This window comes from Crinia signifera, chromosome 2 (genome assembly GCF_055691185.1).
Source record: "Crinia signifera chromosome 2, ASM5569118v1, whole genome shotgun sequence".
Classification (NCBI taxonomy): Eukaryota; Metazoa; Chordata; class Amphibia; order Anura; family Myobatrachidae; genus Crinia; species Crinia signifera.
The window spans coordinates 280,912,115-280,937,182 of NC_139218.1; the positions used below are offsets into that span (position 1 = coordinate 280,912,115).

The 25,068-nt window shown below is 41.8% G+C and overlaps 1 protein-coding gene across 10 annotated transcripts in view; it reads left to right on the forward strand.

Moving 5' to 3' along the window:
* MCF2L (MCF.2 cell line derived transforming sequence like) overlaps positions 1–25,068 on the forward strand; it is a 244,660-nt gene that overhangs the window by 58,614 nt on the left and 160,978 nt on the right. The window contains exon 1 of one of the 10 annotated variants that reach the window (XM_083168694.1): positions 7,664–7,886. The exons of 8 other annotated variants lie outside the window; for them this stretch is intronic. In XM_083168694.1, the coding sequence (XP_083024820.1) occupies positions 7,835–7,886 (52 nt within the window). In that variant the 5' untranslated portion in view covers positions 7,664–7,834. Of the gene's footprint in view, positions 1–7,663; positions 7,887–8,020; positions 8,042–25,068 lie in introns of those variants that run through there. One more of the 10 variants, XM_083168695.1, reaches the window with a different exon arrangement.

A 25,068-nucleotide genomic window follows, 5' to 3' on the forward strand; every position in this document is an offset into this window, starting at 1 on the left:
TACCATTCACTACAGCATGGAGGGAGAATATAATAGTGTGCCAAGCACAGCGAGGCACCGAGACCGAAGCATGTCGAGCGCGGCACACAGTCTAAGTGTGTCGACCGATGCTGACATAGACACACAAAAAATTGAAAAACGTATGCCGACCTTGGGACCCTGTTCACCTTTTCACTGTCGACCATATGACTGTAGACCTAGATATGGTAGATCTAATATACCATAACCCTGACTGGGTGGTGTATACCTGATCACAGGGCTTTGCAAATTAGCAGCTATGTGATTGGGTCTGAATAACCTCCATAACACTCATTAACTAAATAAAATGCGGTACAATGTTATAGTATTACATGTAACAAGTACAGAAAATAATGGTTTGTTTATTAACTGCAGCTTGGCAGGCCACTGCACAGCAATTGTCATGTCTTATATTACTACAGGTTATAGTTACCATACAAAATGAAGCAGTCATAGCAGCAGGTATACAACTTCAGCCTTTGGCCGACTTACATTAGATCAGTGAACCTTCTTGGTTTGATGATCCTGACACTAACCACCACCCCCAGCCTCTTTCCTGGCCAACTTGTTCAGCATCAGGAGCCCTGGCGTTTTAAGCCAAGCTCTCAGGGGTGTTTGGATCATAGGGTTGACCCTAAAAAGTGAGCATGCACAAGGTTGACATAGAAAAACTGTCAACACAAGAAAAATGTTAATATGGAATTTGTCGACATTAGGTTTGTGTGTCAATTTGTAGATTGTCCGGTTACTCACCACACCACATAATTAAACTTCAATATAATGTAAAATTTATTTACTTACCTACAGTTTCTTATATAGCTCAGCATATTCCTTTGTGCTTCATAATTGGAAATAACAGTGGTTAAACAAACTGGGTAGAAACAAATTGACATAGAGGTAGGAGGGCCCTGCTCACAAGCTTAACATCTATAGGATATATTTAAGTGCGCAGTGATTAAAAAATGTTTGGAAACCACTTTACTAGTGCGTTTCTGCCTTTTTTCACAGATACCAATTATTATTTTGATCTCCCACAGCCCTTATTTTTTAAATATTTCATTGCTATATCCTATCTCTCAAATACATTTTTTATCCCTCTATCAATTTTGCTGTCCCATTATCAACCACAGAAGAGTTCGCATGAACTGCCCTGGGAATCAATTTAATAATTTCGCTCTTATTCTGCTTCCATCTAGTTAAGAATAAAGAAAAAAAAAAAAAAAGTTTACCACTGTTGGATACCTGAAACTACTTTATTTCATTTTCCATAATTCCTCTAATTTGTTTTGGAGGCTGTTTGGGCAGAGGGTCACCCTTCTGCACTTATGGTGGACTTGTCTTAATCTGGTCTCATATTGGACCAAAATCCATGTACTAAAGTCTATAACGAATATTCAAATCCCTGCATAATGCTCGGAACGCAGTACAGCGATTTATGTTTGTGACTGAAGAGACAGGATCTAGGTTGGTCATACACACTGAATGATATAGCGCACTATCATGTGGAACATTTTTCATGGTGGCATTCAGCAGCATGGCGTCGTCTGCTGGGTCTTCCCATCTTCTTTGCAGCACAGCAGATGGGACGAATGAAATAACGGCTGACCGGAGTTCCCAGTAGTGGGCACACGCTACCCGATATGCACAATAGGTCAGTCCATTCCAAGGAATTGGACTTATCGCTTAGTGTGCGTGCAGGCTTACTCCTTCTCTCCTTCCTGCTGAGACCCATCTTGAATTGTAGATAGTAATTTGCAAAAACTTACTAAGCCGCTTCTCCTTTAATGTAATGTTAATTTAAATACCCACATATTATGCAGAGCATAATAGAGAATACTGCTCCAGCGGAGTTCATGGGTCCAAAATGAAGCTTAAATTCCTTATTACAATTGACAATAATATGAGGTATGTTTCATAATTACTACTTCCCCAATGTTTTTTATTTTATTTATTTTTCATTCATTCAGAAAGCTGACAAAAAATAAAAATTTTCGGAGTAAAACAGACGGTTTCAGTGAAACCTGTGTGTTTTTACTGGAAAAAGCTGTTTTTGAAGATTTTACACGCACTGGCTTATTGGGGCTAATAAAAAAAGCCCCCGGTAATGCATTTACCCCTGATCAATGATCGGAGGTAATTGAGTTACACTCTTAAGGGGCATACCACGGGGTGATATAGAGCATGGATCACTCCGTGTATGGCCCTGGACAATAACGATGAGCGGTCCGGCATGTAGCATTCGCCCATTTGCAGGGTTAGTTTGCCGGATTTTGCATATAAACATTAGGCAAAACCCTGCTCAGCATATATTTTGGGTGTATCCTCTGTGTGCCACAATGGAGTGTTGACCGATCTGTGCTTAGCACATTGCTCAGCGTCACCCCATGTGTACGTGGTTCAATTCTATTGTTTATATGCATGACTCATGTTAAATAGGAATGTAACACATTTCTGAAACCTGTACAGTCTACACAAATAACACTGGTCAACACTATGCCTATAGTCAAGGATTTTGAAGTCTTACTAGGGTAATTTGAGGGTGCTGATTCTGACAATGACATTGGTTTTCCCAGATTGGCTCTACTTTTTGAGATAATTGGGTGCCTCATGAAAAACAACAAAATGCATATTAAGTTTTGATATGCAGAATTGTGTAGCTTGTAAAAAATACTACAAATCACTTCAAATGAAACTCAAGTCACTCAAAATAAATATTTATTTTCATGAAACAACAAATAAACATGGTAAACTTTTGACATTTATGGGCCCTACACACATGCCGATGTGTGTAGGGCGACCTAGCTGTGCTATGTCGGGCCGTTCTGCTCAGCACACAGAGCTTACAGCCCACACAGAGCGAGCTGTCAGCTCTGTGTGCTAAGCAAGCAGACAGCGCCAGTGTTCTCCGGGGGAGAACCCTGCCGATGCCGATATTGATGGACACTGTTCATCAATCTCGGCCAGCGACAAAGACGTGCGGGGACGTGCATTGCTGTCGATATAGCCCACACACACACACCGATGTGAGGGCATTTTCTAAGCGACTTTGCCAAACTAAGCAAAATCGCTTAGAAAATGCCTTAATATTGGCATGTGTGTAGGCCGTATTACACAAGGAATGGTACAAGAGCCTTCTCTTAACTGAAGAAAGGCAAACATCTCTCCTCTCTTTTCCTGTAATTGGTGATGCTAACTTCTTTTCTTTTAGCCTGGAAGTCAAAATTTCTCATTCTTTTGACAAACTCCAATCTTGAATGAGAGCACGAAGTCCTTTTTGGGAGAATTGCTTAGGTACTGAGTGAAACCTTCATATTCATTTCCACTGCTATTGCTTGAGCTGACAACGGAATCTAAGGAAGTTTTGAAAACACAGGTATACCAGTAGTACTGGTACCTCTACACCATGTGGAAAAGGTCCCCTTGCTGATTAAGCATGATCTTCAAGATCAACTCATGTTCGCCTGGGAAAACAACAAATTTTGCTCTTTTTAATGATGTTTGTGAAAGAAGAAACAAGTAACTAAAAGTTTCAGATGCTTTAAGTAAACAATGAAGGTCAACCCACAATTACAAAGACAAGCAGGTCTAAAGCGCTTATGGTAAAAATGCAAATTCTCAAAAAATAGAGCCAATCTAGAAAAACTAAAAAATTACCCTAAATTCATTCAAATATCCTTGACTATATTTTGTTGAGCGATGTAATCACTGTAGGCATGTTTATCTGATTAACTGTGAAGTTGTGTAAAATATATAATCTGGGGATAATGGCCATTTCCGTTTGCAGCCAGTTTACTCCATTGTAGTCACTATCTCGGTCTTCCTTTTGTCACCTAGGTATGTCTTTTCATCAGGGGCATCAGAACATTTTTAAGTTGTGGGGAAAGATATAATTTAGTATCCGCACCACTAACTTGCTGAATGCTGCTACAACTCCCCTTTAATGTGTCTTACAGTTAATGAAATACATTTCCCCCGAAGGCCCATTAGGTTGACTGTTATGATTAAAAAAAATATTTTTAAAACCTTTGTTTCTTGTGAAGTGACACCCGGAAGTAGCCCATTGTGGTACCATTGCTTCACATGCCCCCTTTATGCCCATTAATTATACCACCAGCTTATAGGTCTTCAGTATTCTGTAAAATATCTTTTAACTAAGCTAAGCTCCCCTCAACATACATAACGTTTCTGAATGTATCCTGTACAGAGGTAAAGCAGAAACAGAAGGTGGGACAGTAGACTCTCCTCTGCCTTCACTGATTGTATACGTGGCCACTGTGACAGCCTGCCTCTATGTGAGGCAGCTGAATGTCACTCTCCTGATTTCACCGTCTCAGTCTGATTGTGATGGCGCAGCAATGCTCCTTGCTCCAGCAGGAGGATCCATCCCTGGCCATGAGGCATGAGTGTGCTGCAGCCATTGTAGGTTTGTACCAACAGTGAAGAGACAGGGGCCGTGCATCCATTGTAGCAATAGGTTGCTGGCTAATAGAGAAGGTGTAATGAACTTTAACTGGCTGGCCCACTTCTGCCTATCTTCCTGCCATTTTTTGGGTCCTGCACTCCTCTGGAGTCTGTTAATTACAGCCAGTACAGGCCAGTACTAGGCTGTTTGGTGCCCTCATACAAACTCTCTAAATGTGCACCCTCCCGCCCACACTTTATAAAGGGACAGCAAAAAAAGGGGTATGATCTCACAAGAAAGCGGTGAGGCCACACAGTAATAGCCCAAATTCAAATTGTGCCACACAGTAGCACAATCTTATTTACATTACACCATGCGTAGTGTCCCGATTCATATTACACTACATATTAGTGTTATTCACTTTATGACACAGTAGTGCCCCTTATACATAGTATGCTACACAGTAGTGCTCCTTATACATAGTATGCTACACAGTAGTGCTCCTTATACATGTTAAGTCACACAGTGTTGTCCCTTATACTCAATGCCCACAGTAATACCCCTTATACGCACCCAAAAATATCCATGTTTCTGGACCTAAATGCCAAATACCTGACAGTTAAACTGCAGCTACATTGAGTTTAAGATCCATTCGAATTTTCGCTTATTCCCCTTGTATATGCACCATGTGAATGGTATGCATACACAGTTGTTAGAAAACTGCTCGTTTTGTGAATACTCTAATAAGCAGTCCATGTTGAATTAGGCCCATAGGCCCATATACATAATGCCACAGTAGCCGCGCCCATTATTTTACGCCACACAGTGGTACCCGTTATATGCAATGCCCACATTAGTGCACCTACATACTGTATGTGTATATAAATATTTATATAATTTACATACATATCTATCTTTATCTATCAGAACCTTAAATTCAAAGTGTAATACTGCCTGGCTTACTTTTGCCTTGTTTCCTGCAAAGCTAAGCTTTGATGACAAAGGCACATAACAGAAGAGCGAGAGCTTGCAAGTTCCATTCTGTCTCTCCTCTCTGAACAGGCTGCCAGGGATCCCTCGGCCCTCCCCCTTCTTCCCTGCAGTCTCCCCCTTTTTCCCTGCTGTCTGTGCACTCAATCACAGAGCTGCAGATTAACATAGTATTATTGGACGGCTGAACCGTCGCTGAGCAGCCACAGCTTATCACTCCTCTGTGATTCTGGTCGCTGTCAGCTTGTCAGAGGCGAGCAAGGAGAGCTGTACCGCGGTTCTGTGTGCGGTGCCTTTCTGGCTGCAATCGCGCAATCACTGCCTGCCAGTGGCACCGGTAAATAGGTTAGGAACCAACGCTTCCTTTTGGGGTAGATGTTGATGGGATGGCAAGATCGTTTTGATTAAAGTTCTCCTTTTGTGGTCCTCAGTTGGATGCTGCAGGGAGCCTGGTAGTACCACCCCCTACAATTAAGTTAAATTAATAAAAACAATAGGAACCTTCCTATTGGGGTAGAGGTTGAGGAGATGGCGAGATAGTTTTGATTAAAGTTCTCCTTCTTTGTGGTCCTCAGTTGAAATTCACAACCTCAAAATTGAAACAGAAAGAATCTCATGGTGTAGATTGAAAGTAATGTGGTAAGTAGCAGCTTCAACAAATAAATAGGTGCCTGTACAGTTTAAGGGCCTCTCCTAGGCCAAAGTGTATAGCGTAGGTCAGGGGTCACACTTTAGACTTGATTCCTTTTATAGTATTCCTTCTAGTTTTCCTCAAAGATATAAACATATGGGGGAAAAACTCATCCCATAACAAGTAGATTTATTCACCATATAAAAACAACAACAAAACCATAAAAAACAAAGCCTGGTACTGTATCTGGCCTTTCACAAAGGCTATTTAAGACGCATATGTGGGGTCAGATGTTATGACCCGGGTAGACCTCCTCATAAAATCTCCAAAAAGTAGTCCCAGTTCCAGGTTTCAGATAGGGATCCCAGGTACCTCCAAACCACCAACGCGTTTCGACATGTAAGTCTTCCTCAGAGTTTTCCCCCCATATGTTTATATCTTTGAGGAACACTGGAAGGAATACTATAAAGGAATCAAGTCTAAAGTGCGACCCCTGACCTACGCTATACTCTTTAGCCTAGGAGAGGCCCTTACATGGTATGGGTACTTATTTATGTGCTGAAGCTGCTATTTACCACATTACTTTAAATCTACACCATGAGATTCTTTCTGTTTCAATTATGAGGTTGTGAATTTCATTCATTTTGAGGACCACAAAGGAGGAGAACTTTAATCAAAACTATCTCGCCATCTCCTCAACCTCTACCCTAATAGGAAGGTTCCTATTCTTTTTATTAATTTTACTTAATTGTAGGGGGTGGTACTACCACGCTCCCTGCAGCATCCAAGTGGCAGCGCAGGAGTTTTATTTTGTTAATACGTGCACAGACCCCTGCTATCGGACTTGTACAAAACTATCTGGTTTGCGTAAAGGTCTGAATGATGCTCTATCTTTCCTTCTATAGGTATATACACAATATAGGTAATATATATATATATATATATATATATATATATATATATTTTTAATGAGAGCCTGTTAACATACCAATATATTTTTAGTTTGTGGGAAAATACCACAAAGGGGCAATGGGCCTGATTCAGAGTTGATCGCAAAAGCCAAATCTTTCTCAAAATGGGCAAAACCTTGTGCACTGCAGGTATTGCAAATATAATGTGTACAGAGAGGTAGATTTGGGTGAGTTTTTTTGTTTCTGTGCAGGGTAAATACTGGCTGCTTTATTTTTACACTGCAAATTTAGATTTTAGGTTGTACACACTATACCCAAATCTGCTGAAACGCTATCTGCACATGTTACATCTGCCCCACCTGCAGTGCAACATGGTTTTGCCCATTTGAGAAAGATTTTGCCTTTGCGATCAACTCTGAATCAGGCCCCATATCTGCATACTGTTCTTGAGAAGGTTCGGTTGCATTGCCTTGCTTTGAAAATGACACTATAGAATGACATCATAATTATTTTAAATGCCATTTGAGTTTGTGGCATTTTTTTCCCCCCCTTTAAGCAGTCACTAATGCTCATAAGGAAAACCGTTGCAGTTGAGGGATGCTGCATTATGGCGCAGAACAGTGTCATTGAGAACTTTTTAAGTGACCCTGACGTAATAGACTGATGACTGTGCCTCCAATCGCAAATGACTCGTCTCTGTATTGCAAAGGAGGGAGAGAATGTGTGCTCACTTACCACCTCCTTTTGTGTCAAGCTAGGACCTGGAGCTAATTGAAATGCAGTGCTAGGGAGCTCTGCCGTGTTCGCTTCTTAACTGAAAGAAGAAAATGCTTTCTGTGGATCTTTTCTCTTTTCACAAGTGAAACATCGCCAAATGCAGAGATGGCCATAGAAGAACTGATGCAGAGATTAAATGCGGTGTTTCAAAATACTGGTAGGAGGAGCTGTCAATGTTCTTATGCCATTTGTAGCACATTATCCATCCAAAGGTACTTTGAGATGCTGGATGTCATGCAAGGATTATACGGCTTTCTAGGGACAAATGTGTGCACATGGCACTGTGCATTGCAGGGCTGCAAGATTCTTCTGGTACATAAGAGTTTCATTGCTGCAAGTTATGAGTCTAGATTCAGTGTGTATTTTTAGATTGGTATTGTCAATGTCATTGGAGGTCTTATGTTAATCATTATTAAGCAAATGTATTACTATTTGTGTATTCCGTTGGCAATAGCAGCATTGTGTTATGTGGGTAGTTAGTGGTTCGGTATTGTGCATTCTCCTGCAGCGGCAATGAGAATCACTCCATCCTGTTTCTTGCTTGTGTCATATAACAAAATGTTACAGCTTCAGCGCATACTGAGCGGATCTGAAACTGCAGCTTCAGAGTGAAATGTTGGAACCATGGTCTGGAATAGCTGAATGCTATGTGGACAATATATTATGTAGTGTGAATGACCAATCGCTTTGCAATATCTGTTACTAAGGCGATAATATGCTGACACATGAATAGTGACTAGAGAACAGAATGTTCTGTGCTGTGAATCAGAAATGGTATAATTAACAAGGTGTATGGCTCTCTATCAGGCGTTCATACAAGATCAGTAGGTTATGATGTAAAAGACTTTCTCACAATCCCGGTATGTCGAGAAATGACCAGAAATTCGAACTATTTTTGTTTGAATATATATACAATTAAGGGTAGAATACCAATCAATGATGCATTTAGCATTTAATCCACATACATTGCAATAATGCTTTCATGACTCAGATACCTTCAGATGTCTGTTACACATACACAGTACCAGGAAGGATACAGGCAAAAAAAATGATTGACTCACACAGAGGTCACAAGCAGTGTGGGATATAGCACTCATTTACTTAACAGTATTTATATAGGTGTGAATGAACCTAAAGGGGCATACACACAAAAGGATTTGAAGCACAATGTGGGTGTTCCCGATCAATCGGAAAGACCAATCGTTCAAATTGTTCCATGCATCGTTAACTATGCGTGTACCCGCCAAACCTATGGTGTGTACACACGGTGAGATTCCCTTGCTATTTGACTTAAGATTCGAGTGCTATGCAATCTTTGCTAAAGGTGCCCATACATGTTGCGATAACCGCACCCGTTATGGGCTGGATTGCATCGCAACGCATGCCAATCTTTTGTGAAGTGTATCAAATCGTTCCGTGTGTGTTGTGTACACCATACATGGACCAGAGAAAGCAAAATAATGTTTTTTTTAAATTTTCAAAAATAAACTTGGTGAGAGATAAAGTGCTAAGAAATAGGAGCTGGTTGTTTGGTACTCTAACTGCCATTTTCAACTGCAGTCTGTAACATAGCAGTGAGAAGCTGATTGACTGGTACTCGAACGCCTAGTAATTAGACCCCCACATAGGCAAACATAATAGTGTTTAAGGGGGTATTCAATCCCAGGTCACAATGGTCTGGCCGGCCCGACAGTCGTGCCCCGGTCCTGTTCTCGGTACGCTCGACTACATCTCGACAGGCAGAATTCAATGTCCTGTTGAGTGCCGAAAAGGGGGCTTGGCAATGAGAAATGGATTGTGGAGATCCAGCCGTGACCTCGTCAAACCACAGCCGTTCTCGGCAAAACGAGCCCGGTTGCTTTTAAAGTCGGGCTTGTTTTGCCGAGATGCCTGTTTAATGCTGTCGTGAAAGGCAACGTTGAATAGGCATCCGCTGCTATTTCCCCCATCGGAAGTAGTGGCACGGGATTGAATACCCCTATGGATGTAAGACCGTCTCCAAGCAGATTTTTATTCTTGACTACAGTTGCAAATATTCAGTACTTGTAGCCCATCTCCCTGGACATGTCTGCTAGAGGAAAATCGATCCCAAGACTAAAAAGAATAGTAAATGGTAGAAAAAGAGCTTATGAAAATTTACAAAGAGATACACTCTGAACTCCAATATGAAGGTTTGTCTGTGTTTGATCACTTTTTAAACAGGAGGTTCCATAGAAGAAGATATAGGCGGACTCCCATTTCAAAATAATATAAAATAGCCAGACTGGATTTTTCGAAAATTTCATATGTTCTAATCAGAATGCTTCTGGGAGATTGTCCTTTGGAAAGATGAGTCCTAACTGGGGATTTTTAGTAGGTCACATCAACTTTATGTCCAGACTAAAAAACACAAAGAAAAGAACAAAACTCCTACAATGGAGGTTGGACTGGTGGGGGTAGAACACAGTCCAAAAGTATCAAAGGGCACTAGGATAACCAAAATCACTAACTGTACCTGTAGTCTTCATATTCAACATCACTGGGGAAGGGATCACAGTCCCAGTCAGAGCTTCACTCCTGTATCTGTCCATCACCTAGACTTCTGTGTCACCTAGCCAATTTGAGTTTGGGGAGGAAGGCACTGATTGCTCTGCCCTTGGCTGCAATACGTGGCAATAACCCCTGCCGGTGAGGTTGCCTGACTTCAGTTATCCTCCTCCCCACTGCTAGTTTTGGACTACGTTGCAGCCCCACTGTCACTGATACCTACTGTAACAGAGTGAAGACTTGGTTACGTTTTGGGGCTGCTTTGATGCATCTGGTACCATGTCCCTTGGGTCTGTGTAAGGCACAATGGAATCTCAAAACTTTCCAAGGCATTCTGGAGAGATAAATAATGCTCACAGTCAAGAAGCTGGATCTCACTTGCAGTTTATGGGTCCTCCAACAGCATAATGATAAGAACAGACACTGGACTATTCTAAAGTGGCCTTCTATAAACACTCATCTAAAATCTATGGAAAGAGTTGAAATGTGCAGTGTAGAGAATGCACCAATCAAACCTGAGGCAGCTGCATCAGTTCGGTCAGGAAGAGTGGCCACATTACCTGGTGACATGTGCACAAGTCTCAGAGAAGAGACCTACAGAAATTGCAATGTCTCTAAAGGTTGTACAACAAAATATTAGAAACATAGAATTTGACGGCAGATAAGAACCACTCTGCCCATCTAGTCTGCCCCTTTTTTAAACATGTTACCTCAAACCATATTTGATCCTTATTTTTTTTTTGTAAAGGATATCAATATGCCTATACAAGCATGTTTCAATTGCTCTACTGTATTTGCCTCTACCACCTCTGATGGTAGGCTATTCCACTTATCTACTACTCTTTCTGTGAAGTAATTCTTCCTCACATTTCCCCTGAATCTTCGTCCCTCTAGTTTCAGTGCATGTCCTCCTGTTCTGCTGCTCCTCTTCCTGTGAAGGGGTTGGGATCATTTGGTCTATTGCATTATGGTAGAAAGTCATTAGGTCGAATCCATTAGGTCGACATGCTAAAAGGTCGACATGATTCTAGGTCGACATGGGAAAAGGTCGACATGATTCTAGGTCGAAAGGTCATTAGTTCGACAGGTCATTAGTTCGACAAGGTCATTAGTTCGACATTGTCTATGTCGACTTTCACAAGGTCGACATGGGGTTTTTCACTGTTTTTTTACCTGAATGTCAACACAGTCGACATGGACACAGTTTAAAGTGCACTGCATCCCCTCGCATCGCTCGCTGCGCTCGCGATGCGTCGGGCACGGTGCCTCGCTACGCTCGGCACACTATTTTATTCTCCCACCACGCCCTAGTGGATGGTAGGGCATGAAATACCGCCTGTCGGCACATGTTGGCTCAAAAAACAGTGAAAAACTCCATGTCGACCTTGTGAATGTCGACATAGACAATGTCGAACTAATGACCTTGTCGAACTAATGACCTGTCGAACTAATGACCTTTCGACCTAGAATCATGTCGACCTTTTCCCATGTCGACCTAGAGTCATGTCGACCTTTTAGCATGTCGACCTAATGGATTCGACCTAATGACTGTCTACCATAATGCAGTAGACCAAATGACCGCATCCCCTGTGAAGAATGTCTCCCACCTGTACCTTGTTAAAGCCCTTGATATATTTGAAAGTTTCTATCATGTCCCCCCTTTCCCTTCTCTGCTACAAAGTATAAATATTAAGATCTTTTAGTCTTTCCTGGTACGTTTTGTTGCATTTCTTATTAGGTAAGAGGTCAAAAATGTTTGTCCATGCCATATTCATTTGTTTTATTATGTGAAATATTATGTTGAATCAAAAATCAAATGCGAACTCTACTAGATATGGAATAAATACCAATGGCCATTACATTTGTCCAATTCTTGTTATATTACATTGAAAGGTACCAACCAATTTGCCCACATCTGTATATCATACAGAATTATATTATTTTATGAACAAGGCTGAAATTGGTTTCATACTTGGCTAGTCTCTATAGCATGGGTCTTCAAACTGGGGCCCTCCAGATGTTGTGAAACTACAAATCCCAGCATGCCTTGCCACAGTTTTAACACTCACTTATAGCAAAACTGTGGCAGGGCATGTTGAGATTTGTAGTTTCACAACATCTGGAGGGCCACAGTTTGAAGACCCATGCGTCTATAGGCTCATTATTATTATTATTATTATTATTATTATTATTAGATCTAATAATACTATTATACTTATTGACTGTCAATATTCTTTAATCACGGAATTTTGTTCAGTGAAAGCTCTTGTTCTTTTGGCACCTGTGTAGGCCCACTGTGTACCTCAGAGTACTTTGTGGTATGTATAATAAAGTCACAGGTTAGTATCACCTCTTTTGAAACAAAGTACAGGTGTGTCTGGCTACAGTGTTGCCGCAATGCGCACAGCACGGGATAGTGGGGAGCATGCACCCTCCTGCTATCCATTAATTGCTATGGGGGAGTCGGCAGTTGCAAATGAGTATAAAACCCTGTAGATGGACACATCTGTACATTTAACAATGATGCAGTAACAGAATCAGCAATATCATTGATGGCAAAAGTATCCAGTCACAACAGTGATACCTAATTTTCAGCATCTCTGACTTTAATTGTACTATAATACTTGTCTCGCTCTGTATAAGTAAGAACTCAATTGTAAGGTAATGGGACATACACATGGGGCGATGTGAGGGCTATTTCAAAACGATCGGACTAGATCACTTAGAAATGAAGCACTGTTATCTCTGTATGGCCCCTGGCGACGGCAATGCGCGATCCCGCGCGCCGCTATGGCCTTACTAGATTTATACTGCATGTAGTATAAACCTAGTCATCACCAGTGTACTCTCTCCAGAGAATACTGGCCATGGCAGATCACTCAGCACACATCGCTTGTGCATAACTGCATCGCTAAGCACAGGTGCTCAGCCGCCCCGTTTATAGGAATAAAGACATTATGGGGTATATTAACTAAAGGGCAGATTTTTACAAGTAGATGTGTTGCCCATAACAACCAATCAGGTTCTACTTATACTTTTTCCAGCACCTTCTAGAAAATAGCTAAAATCTGATTGAGGTGTTGCTATGTGCAACATTTCCACTTCTCAAAGCTATTCTTTTTCCTGCCTAGTAAACCCATGGGTAGGTCTTAAGGTGCGTACACACAGGGGCAATTTTGTACAATATCGCGGGAAATATGGTCGCTAAGCGACCATATTGCCCACGATGGGAGTGTGCACCGGGGATATATCGCCGAATGCGCGCTCCCGTTTTTACCACTGTAGTGATCGCTGGTCGCAGGAACATGCTCCTGCGACCAGCTGATTACCACTGCCGGGCTCCCCCCGGCAGTTTCTTTTTCATCAGCGACCATCTCTGGTCGCTGATGAAAAGGAGAAACTGAGCAATATATTGCTCAGCCATATATTGCTCAGCAATATATGGCTGAGCAATATATCTCCCCCGTGTGTACGGGGCTTTACCATACCATTTAAACTGGGACACTCATTAATTACACAGGTTTTGTGGTTGGCTTAATTTAAGCCTGAGTTTCACCTGGTTTTATTCAGCCACTTACTGGGATCCATCTGGACTTTGACTGGATGCTGCGGTCAGCATTCAAGGGGGTTGGGTACAAAATCCCAACACTCGGGATGCTTTGTGAGTATCTTCACTCTGTACAACACATCATATACATCCGCATGAGGGGATTGTTTCCTTATCACCATACATGTGTGGTATCACTACATTTTACAAGGTATCTCTTCCTAATAACTTTGTTGCATCATCCCCAATACTGAATTGACTGTAAGTTGGCAAGAATTAATGTTTACTCCCCCCTCCCGATTATGCAACCCTTGCATTACTATTCATTTAGTTTTAGCTGTATTTTAACATATATATGTATAATCGCAATGGCCATGTTATTATTTACACTATAAAGTACTTTCCTTTGTACACATAAAGGAACTACATTCTTAATGATGTGGGCTTGACAGGGTCCTGAAAACATTTGAGATATTATGGGCTGTGTTACTATTGTGTTATCAACATAATGGCATCATGTCGTTTCTGACCGGTCATCTGCTCTCTCTTATAAGGTGTACACATGGTTGGATTTAGTCTATTTTTTCTATTCGATTTTGCTTACATTGAACATTTTTATTGAAATTGAATGGTTTTCATCCACATATCCACATATCCATTTGTGTGCTCCCGTTTAGTCTGTCAAATAGAAAATTCGACTATGCAGGCAAGACTATATAGCACAGATCTGTACTACAGGTTGAGTATCCCTTTTCCGAAATGCCCAGAACCACGAACATTTTAGATAAGGGATTATTCCGGAGATCTGAATTTACAATATTTTCTTCTTTTTTTACATACTTACCTGGTCCTCTGGAGTTCCCTTCGGTGTCCATGGCAACTATCTGATCTGTCTTCAGCGGCATCTCCGGTCCAAAGGATGCACTGTGCCGGTGAGTGTGAGCACAGATGAAGTGGGAGCGCAATGCATCCTTGGGACCAGGGATGCCACTGAAGATGATTTGGATGGCAGCCGTGGACACTGGAGGACAAGGGGAGTATAAAAAAAGGTAGGAAGGTTTTATAAAAAACTTAGGATCTAATCGCAGAGCAAATGCACTGTGTACACCCCTTTAGAGGTTTATTTACTAAGATGAGATTTTTCGACAATCCTCCGACTTTTCGACACTCGACAGCCAGAACATTGAATTACAGCTGTCTAGAGAAACGAAAATGGCCTGGGATTCAGAATGTTGGTACATTCCAATAGTCTGAATCCCAGATTGAATACCCCATTATAGAGAAGAGGAAAGCAGCGTTTTATCGCTGATAGTTTTGTATGAATGCGTCATTTAGTATATATGACATTTATTTAACTTCACTGTAAGCAATATTTATATGTATTTTAAAACTGCTAATATATTAATATTATTATTATTATTATCCTTTGTTTATATGGCGCCACAAGGGTTCCGCGGCACCCAGTTACAGAGTACACATAATCAAACAGGAAAAAAACAAAAACAGTAACTTACGGTTGAAGACAATACAGGACAAATACAGGGTAAATGATTATAGTAACATCAGCCGATTGCTGCAACATAAGTATCCAGGTGGCAGCAAACCGCATGCTTTGGTGCAGTCGAAGACTGCTGAAGTTATATATATATATATATATATATATATATATATATATATATATATATATATATATATATTTATATATATATATATATATATATATATATATATATATATATATATATATATATATAGCAGTTGAAGTTGAATGTATAGTCTCTACAAATGTAGTTGCATTTTACAATGTTATGTTACTTTTTATAAGGTCATTAGGTACTTGTTTCCTAGAACGGCGCCCACTAAGCAATTTGCTTAGTGGGCTATTCTGCGTAGGAAAATCTCATTGCATCGCATAGGCCATTTTAGGGCCATGCGATGTGCGATGCGATTTTCCTATGTAATTTATTCACTGCTCTCTCTGCCCTGGGCCATCGCATCGCATCTGCCGCAAAATCGCATGCAATCGCATGCGATTTTATAGGGTGTGCCATGCCATGACATTAGGTATACAATAATATGATTGTATGTCCCCAAAATACGTTTAACGCACCCCCCTACTATCCAAACCACCCCGAAGCGTGGCGAGCGGCGGCGGAACGTGTCCTCCAACTTTTTCATTACCCCACTATCCACGTCGGTGTGGAGTTGATTTTATAAAGTGTGGCGAACGCGGCAAGCCACCGAACTGAAGCGTGGCATGTAAAGTAATCCGCGGCCCCTTGCGGGGCTCGGTGGCTCTCTGTGCTCGCCACACTATATTAAATAAACTACACGCCGACGTGGATAGTGGGGGAATGAAAAATTAGGAGGACGCGTTGCAATCGCCACGCTCCGGGTTGGCGTGGATAGTGGTGGGGTGCGTTAAATCTATTTTTGGGACATACAATCATATTATTGTATACCTAATGTCATGGGATCGCACACCCTATAAAATCGCATGCGATTTTGCTGTACATGTGATACAATGCGATGCGATATAGTGGGGTACAATGAGCATAGAAAAAATTACATTAAAAAAATCGAATCGCATGCCGTTATAATGGCCCATGTGATATGATTTCCCTACGGTGCCGTGTGTAGGAAATCTGGATGCCGTGCTAGGAAACAAGTACCGGTTATTATACCTAAATCTCAGCTAGTAACTTCAAATTTATACTGTGTCCTCCTGGCTCAGTTAAATATAGCTAAAGATGGTCACACTTTGGGAGGATAATCAGTTGACTGGTTTTTAAATGTTGCATATTAGAAACCTCAAGTACAGAATAAATGTATTTCCCAAAGGGAGTAGAAGAGAGACCTTTAAGCTTGTTTCTTAGCAGACACTATTTTGACGGCGGCTTCATTCCTATGGCCACCAAGTATGCGTTTCTAAAAATACTAAAAGTTTACGGTCTTCCAGAGGTTTTGGCACATGCGACACGAATCCCCTTTCATGACATAACTCTGCATGCACCGAATAAGCATCTCCTCGTGTGTGCTACTCTTATATCATAGCACTAGTCCCTGGTGTCTCTTCTCTGGTAACCAGTCCATAGTTGAATGAGGACTTTGGTCTTGGGGGTCAGACACCTGCTGGCCACACCAGGCTTGTGGTGCTCTGTGACGGCCCTGCTTTAAATTATTACAGTATTTTTTTAAGATGTAAAGGTGTAGTATTTAATTTTGTTTATTTTCAAGGTTTTCAGTCACTTTTGTAATAATAAATATAGTCTCCCATTAATTCCGTCAGTAAATAGGTGATCAGAGTTGCAATGTGAAACATGAGTTTATTGTCCTTTGTGGTTTTTCCACTGATTTATGTCCACAATTAAAGGAAATAAAAAAAAATATAAACTGTTCTGTCCTTTAATTTCCTGGGACATGGAAAGGTAGCTATGAAAAAGACCACCTACACTAACCTGCTTCCTGACTGGGAGATTGCAGAATAAGCTGCAGGAAGTTCTAATATATCCATTGTAGGGGAAGTGCGTACTTTGTTTCATTATTTTGGGCTACAAATAGATTGTTTACATCCTGAAGAAGAAACTCTCCTAAATATTCCATTTATGCGGCAGACAATTTGCAACAGATCAGTGGTTGAAATATGCTTTTCAGGATACTTTTTATGGTTGTATTTTTTCATTTATGCATCGGGATAATCTCAGTCTTCCAGTAGCTGAGAATTTCATTTACTCCTGATTTCTTGTATAGGGATTTGCTGTGACAGAAAATGTACCTGCACCTTTATCTCAAAGTGACAGTGGCTTTATGTACTGCAGTGCAATCTATCTGAATCAAGTCATTTATGTCCTCTAGTCTTGTCTTTTATGTAATCTGCTTTACTGAGTATCTACTGTATTAAACGGCAAATTTAATTTACTCCTGAAAAGATAGAAAAATAGTAATCATTGATCACTTTTGGATTGTTACCCTGATACGTGTGCACATATAAAATAGATAAGTAGATACAGAATGACATCTGTTCCTTTTTATTTTTACAGCCATGAACTGCTTAGTTTTTAACAGCCACCACACGCACAGGCCAAATATGCAAACATGTTACACCTACAAATGTTCTGTTTCTACTGAATCTCAGTGATACTCGTGACTTAACCTGGCATATACTGTATGAGCAAGATATCCGGCCCAAACGCACAATTTTGATGGGTCATGCACATCATGAGGTGTATCGGTGCGATGCGCGGTCCTGTGGGTGAAGAGGTCTCTTAACTGATCATACAGTACGTACTGCACGTATGATCAGTCGGGATGGCTTGCGATTGTAAGGAGATCGTGTGGTTTATAGCATATACGATCACTCGTTCGATCAATCATATGACCTGCATACGATCTGCATCGTATTCAGGTTGTTCTAATGTGTATGGCCAGCTTTAATGGCAACATCTCACTTGTTCCTTGTAATCCATGCTATCTATTTACTCCTTTTTGTTCTACCCCAAATCATTCCATCCACCTATTATTTCCAGGCCCTCCAACCTTACCCACCTATTTCCTGTGCACTGAACAATTCAAAATGTATTTGTAACAAACTCACATTTAACCATAATATGTTCCTTTTTCCATGACTGAAACTTTGCTTACACTTTCTGACACTACATACCCTACAGTTTTTTCCTATGGCTGATACACTCTTGATAACATTATAAAAGGTAAGGTGGTGGAGCAAGTATCCTGCTTTCTCTTAACTGCACCTTCTGAGACAACCCCCAAAAACCTCCCTCTGCTTCTCTTCCTTCACAGTGGGCTTATCTCCCACCCACTATGATGGACGTTACTTTATCTTAAGGGGTGTACACACAGGCTGGAGGCTGGGCGACTTTGACTAAGTGATTTTGCTTACTCAAAATGGCGAAGGCACTGCTCAAGTTAAGCTGGAGGCCATCCCCAGCAGCAGCCCGTGTATACAGCCGAATAGACACTGTAGCGATGTAATCAAAATCGCTTAGAAGAGTCGCCCCATGAGTACACAGCTTTAGTCTTCTCCTCTTTGTTCTCCATCTCTGGTTTTTCCAACCAACCTTTTCTGCCTTCCAACCACAGCTTCCTATTTCTCACCTTCTGGTCCTACCCCTGCATGCAAATCCACACACAGGAACTCCTAAGCAGTGATGTCTTATTTTGGTCCTCTATGACCTGCAGAGCAGCAGCTAGGTTCCATACTGCGCATCAGCTGGCGGCAGAAGTCAGGAGCGGCTGCAGGAGCTGCTGGTAGGTCGGGTGTGGAGCAAGTGGCAGGTGCCCAGCAGGGAATCATTGAGCTTCTCTGCTATATTTGCTTTACAGTACAAATGATGCCATCAGGAACTTCTCCATGGTGACCCACTCCTTGAATAGCCCAAAGGCTTTCTCTGCTTTATGAGTAGACCCAATATTCTTCACTGAATTCATGTAAACATTGAACATTGCACATCAAACACGCCAACTGTGACTGGACACATGCCCTCACTGGCTACGCCACTTGCGATCACAGACAGGGTTCTGGTCTCACAGGACCTGGCTATTAGAGGATTTCCTTTTTTTGCCAGTGACCGCCCATTACTTCTGCAACCCCTGGACTTCTACCATGGTGTTTTGGGACCACAGTAACTTGCTCAGACTTCTACCATCGGCACCTAAATACTGCTTGTTGCTGCGCATGCTTCGACGCGCTGCTGTCACACCTGACTAGCATTGGCCAGGCCTCTGCAATGATAGCTGGCAGAGACTCTGGGCTCATACCATGGCAGGTGGAGAATGGAACTACTTACTATTGAAGTATAATTTTATGCCATTGAGACACAGCAGGTGCTTTGTAGAAGTTTTATGTTTTGTAACCTAATATTGTGTTTTGCTGAAAAATGTTTGGGCACCAAAATGGGTCTTTTTTTTACACATTTCAACTTGTCAGCATGGGAGCTACAAGCTGAAGTGTGTCTCTCCATTGCTCAGTGCGACTGAACAAAGCAACAATTGAATTGCTCCATTGGGCGCCAACTAGTGGCAGTTGCAAGGAGAAACAATTGAATTCCCTCCATTGAATGTTTGTTATACCACTTTTGTACTAAAATCCCAGGTCAGACATAGGAATTTAAACAATCCCAGGGTTAGACCCATTCACACTGCACACCGGGTTATTGCCATATTAGACCTGCGTATACTGAAGTCGGGTAAGCCCTGCTTTTCCCTATGGATGTCATTAGAAATGCCCTTTTTTAAATGCTGACAAACATAAGGTCACAAAAAGAGAGAGGTGGGAACTGCTCAGAGCATTGTAGCAATGATGGCCAGCGGATTAGCTGTGTCTTAGTTTCCTGCTGTTTTCACGTTTCTGCTGTATTAGGCTGCAGAGAACTTGGTGCTGCTTATGATGCTGTGCTGCCTACTGCAAAGTTGGAAGAAGGGCTCGATCTCGACCCCTAAATTTGCACAGGAGGAGGTGCTGATATCATCCAGATATCACTTCCATTATGCATATGACCAACAAGCGAGATCGCCACCACAGAGGAGCTTTCATGTCTACTGTGGAAGCTTTTCAGTTGATGGCCCACTTTTGGATGTCACATTCTACCTTCTATTACATATCTGATCTCTTGACACCAACAGACCACCAACTACCAGCAGCTGATCATCCCAAACAGATGATGGTATCATACATGCTGCTGCAGGTCAGATTTTGGGTCAAGATTTTGGGCTGGCGAAGGGTCAGGCTGAGGATGAAGCAAAGAGTCACGCTGCTTATTTTGGCCCACGTTTCTTGCAGCACATCACGCTGTGAGCAAAATGTGGTGCAGGCTGTGGATTAGGCAGCAGGCACCGCACTAGCATAGCATTATGTTGCTTTAATGGTCAATGGACTGTCTGCAGGGCACTGACAGATTACATAATTTACCAGCACCCCAGAAGCGCCAATCAGTTTTTCTTTACAAAAGCAGAGTCAAATATCCCAGCCCTGGACTGTTTAAACCACTGCAGGACCCAGATTCTTAGTGGGTTCAACCCTAAACAGTTCCCGGGCTGGATTGCCAGGGCACAGGACCCAGGACATTTTTGAAGGGCCATTTACATCGAGGCCCAACCCGGATCGACACGGCAATAACCCGGGATATTTCTTTGGTGTAAAAGGGGTATTATACTGTATATTTCATTTCTGAAATTAGGATCTGATTAACATTTTTTTTCCCCTATTTCCTTTCTTGTAACAGAGCTTATGGGCCAGAGACATGAGTTGTATGTACTTCAAAGCATTCTTTACATATTTGCAACTTTAAGTTAAGGACTCATGTTTTACATTAACCTAAAGCTTTTAAATACTCTGTGCAATTTATTACAATCTTTACAGAATGTGTAAATAGTGAGGGCTTTGTAAGATTTCTGCAGATATACAAACTAAAACGAAATCAAAAACAATTGACCTGGACTAATTGTGTATATGTTGTAGCTTTTGGATATCAGATTGTGCACAAGGTACAACTGCCCTTTTCACATCTCAATGCTGGGTTGCAACTAAAATGTTGTAAATGGGTCCATACCGAGTGCGATCCTGGACGTTTCATGGGCGTGCCCACAAAGCACACCCACAGAAACGCTGGGAGTGCCCGGCCAAATGCAGGCGTTCCTGTGCCTGCTAGGGGTGGGTGCATGGTGTTGGCGACTGCCACGAGCTCACTTAAATCCGTGCAGCTGCTGAGTGACTCCTGGGTCAAGCGGCAACTGCGAGCGCCACGGAGAGGAGGAAATATCATTTCATGGTAAGTGACCATAGAATGCTTTTTTCGCTGCCTTTAATACACACAGCCCAGAGAGGATGTCTGAATCTGACCCTTAGAGTAAATAGTAATAGAATAGTAATACATTTCTCTGTACTTTATTATTAAATTCTATGTGCAGCTATGTAAAGGACAGATTAAATAGATGTTCTAAATATCACATCTGGATAGTGACTGCTGCTGCATACAGTATTGCCACAGGGTGGTGTAAGCCTGCCCTCGGTTGCAGATGTTTTCCAAAGGTTCTGGGACAGATGTATGGGAAATAATAAATATATATATATATATATATATATATTTTTTTTTTTTATTATTATTTTATTTATTTATTAACAGTTTCTTATATAGCGCACACATATTCTGCAACACTGTACAGAGAATATTTGACCATTCAGTCCCTGCGAAGCCTACAATCTATTATCCCTACCACTTGTACACGCAAACTCATAATTTGTTGGGAACCAATTGACCTACCAGTATATTTTTGGATTGTGGGAGGAAGCCAGAGTACCAAGAGGAAACCCACTAAAGTATGGGGAAAATATACAATCTCCGCACAGTTAGGGCATACCCTCCAACTGTACCGTTTTTTAACAGACTGTACCGGCTAAAATCCAAATGTACCGATTTCCTCCGGCGGTGGCAGCAGACGATGACTAATGGACAGATCGGGCCGGCCCAGTAGGGGTAAATGTGTCCCAGTGCGCCTGCTCCCATTCCCAGTGGCGCCTTGCGCAGCGTCCCGGTAGCCAATGTTCAAGCGTTGCATGATGTCATGACGCTGCATCTCCTGCACGCTGCCTGTGCACCCGTTCCACACGCTTCCTGTGCAATCTTTGATCTGGACTGACTGGCGGCACGGGACACGGGCAACGGAGCAGCTCAAGGGGGTACGGTATTTAAATTAATGGCCGTCCTCAGGTGGGGGCGTGGTCACGGATATATGAGGTGTTGCCACTCCCCCTCTACATGTGCCCCTATATATGTGACCACGTTGTACCGATTTCCATGGATAAAATGTTGGAGGGTATGTTAGGGCCATGGTGGAAATCGAACCCATGACCTCAGTGCTGTGAGCCAGTAATGCTTCTCCACAAGGAAGAAGGCAGCACAGCAGTGCAACTGAAGAGAAATCTTGATCCCTACACATTCCAATTTGGTCATATGTCATCAGGGTGATGGTATATCTGTGAATCAGGCATATTTATCATAATTTAACATTTCAATGTGACTTACATGGGATAATACCACTGCAAATTGCATTGCAAGATACAGTATGAAACTTCCACCTGAATAAAAGTATAGAAGAAGGTTTTGGAAAATAGTGAATAAATAATTTGCAATAATTTGCTTTGGGTTAATGCCATGTTACTTACTGAAAGACTGTGTAATTCTGCCATCCCAATGTGCAGGCCCTGATTGGATATTGAGCATATGCAGCACCAGGAAACCATTTGCCTGCATTCATCTGAAAATTGTAGTCCTGTAGTGCTGCCTCATGGGAGAATAAAAATCAGCCTCTTATTGTCTTACTCATCCTTAGGTAATGCTGATATGTGAGTGTCACTGAACCACTGACTGTTCTGCACATACATTTGTAGTTCTTACTAGAAGATGGGAGTGACACTACATTGTAGGCAAATTTCAAATGTGGGACAGATTTAAATGTAAATTTCCTGCATAGCCACATGGATTGTCCAGATACAATTTTGCATTCAGTTTTTGTTTATTGTAGTGGCTCAAAACTATAAATGAGACCTAAAGCTATGATAAATTGGGCAGTTTTAGCTTTGCGCCGAATTGGAGTGACAAATGGACCAGTGTTTACACATTGTTGATCCACATTGTAGGCCAACCAAAAGATACTTTCAATGGCAGCATGATTCTGCATGAGGCCACTGAAAGATATATTGGACGGTAAGCACATTTTGGCCTTTATTCTGGTTGGATCGCTCCACTGCGCGTTCAGAGGGGAGCGATGTTTAGAGTCTGCGCATAAACATTTATGTGCATGTGCAGCCGCTTTGTGTAAGCGGGTGCGGCACATACATTATTCGCCGGCCCATTCACATATAGCAGTGAGGGGGGCAGCGGGGATGTGTAGCGCCCATGGTCGTCCCCATGAAAACGCTGGATGTTCCTATGGTGATGCGGGGCGGGCAGCTGATGTCAGCTGCCCGCCCTCTTCCCGTACAGGGGTGCTGCAAATCTAAGTCAGCAGAGACTGCCCCGCACGCAATCCGCGAATGGATGTTTATGCTAAACACACATTTGCATGCATGCAGGTGAAATGTGCTTGCAAGCGATGGGCGGTATTTTGTGCAGGTGACATTTAGATGACCCGCAAAGCTGCAAATTTCACAGCTTTGCAGGTCAACCAGAATGAGGGCCTTTGACTCTAGTGTGTACCCAGCCTAAGTCTGTGTCTACAAATGATAAAATAATAAATAGGAGGATTGTTACAAATTAAAAGAAATGTATTAGTTTACATCAACATCTGTGAAGACTTATGTTTTGTAATGGTTTTACTGAATGATGTGCCATATAGTTTTTGAAGAGTGTGTTTCATTTGTTCGATATTTCACATGTCAACATTAATGGTCAGTTTGCTTGGGTTTGGCTGCTAGTCGCAGCTAAACTTGGCCATAATGGGTGAAAAAATCAATTGCATATCATCCCATTAAGGGATATTGGGTGCAATATGACCATAAAATATGCCCCAAATGTTAACAAAATGTTGTGGCAAAGCAGGGACTTACCTTGTACAGCTGTTTAAGCTCATTTTCAGGTGCCAGCAGTGAAGGATCCTGCGTGGCTTCCGGTGGGAAGTATGACTGATGTACACACGGAAAGATTTGGCAAAAGATCTGGGCGTTCCCCACGGATTGAAACGACCAATCGCTGAAATCATTTTGTGGGTATGAACGATATATTGGACGATGCATGTACCCACCGGTCGTTGGTAGAGGTCGCTGATCTTTTCTGCATGCAGAAAGATCAGCGACCAATCGTTAGCGATGTGTACCTATCGTTTCATGTGTATGCACGATGAGCAATTTGGTAAGGCTGATTGACTGGCACCCTCTCTCACCACCATCGTTAAAGATCAATCATTCATGTGTAATCTTTTGCTCAATCGTTCATCATTTGACACCAAATTGTTTGTGCAGGAGTTCAGAAGAAATTGTTAAAGACATTGAATTGTTGCCCAAATCTATCCGTGTGTTAACCCTAATCTTCTCTTCTATAGCCAAATCCTAACCCTGCTATCCCCCCAGTGACCAAACATGAGTCTATGAAAATGTCAACCACACCTGGTCAGGGTGTTTTCACCCTCCTCTGCTTAATCTGCCCGGAGATTTATGAATGTGAGTCAAGTTTATTATGTAGACATCGCTGGTTGTGCTTTGCAAAATGTGTTCGGTTACGGAGGTTCTCCCAAGATTTATAAAGCACAAAAG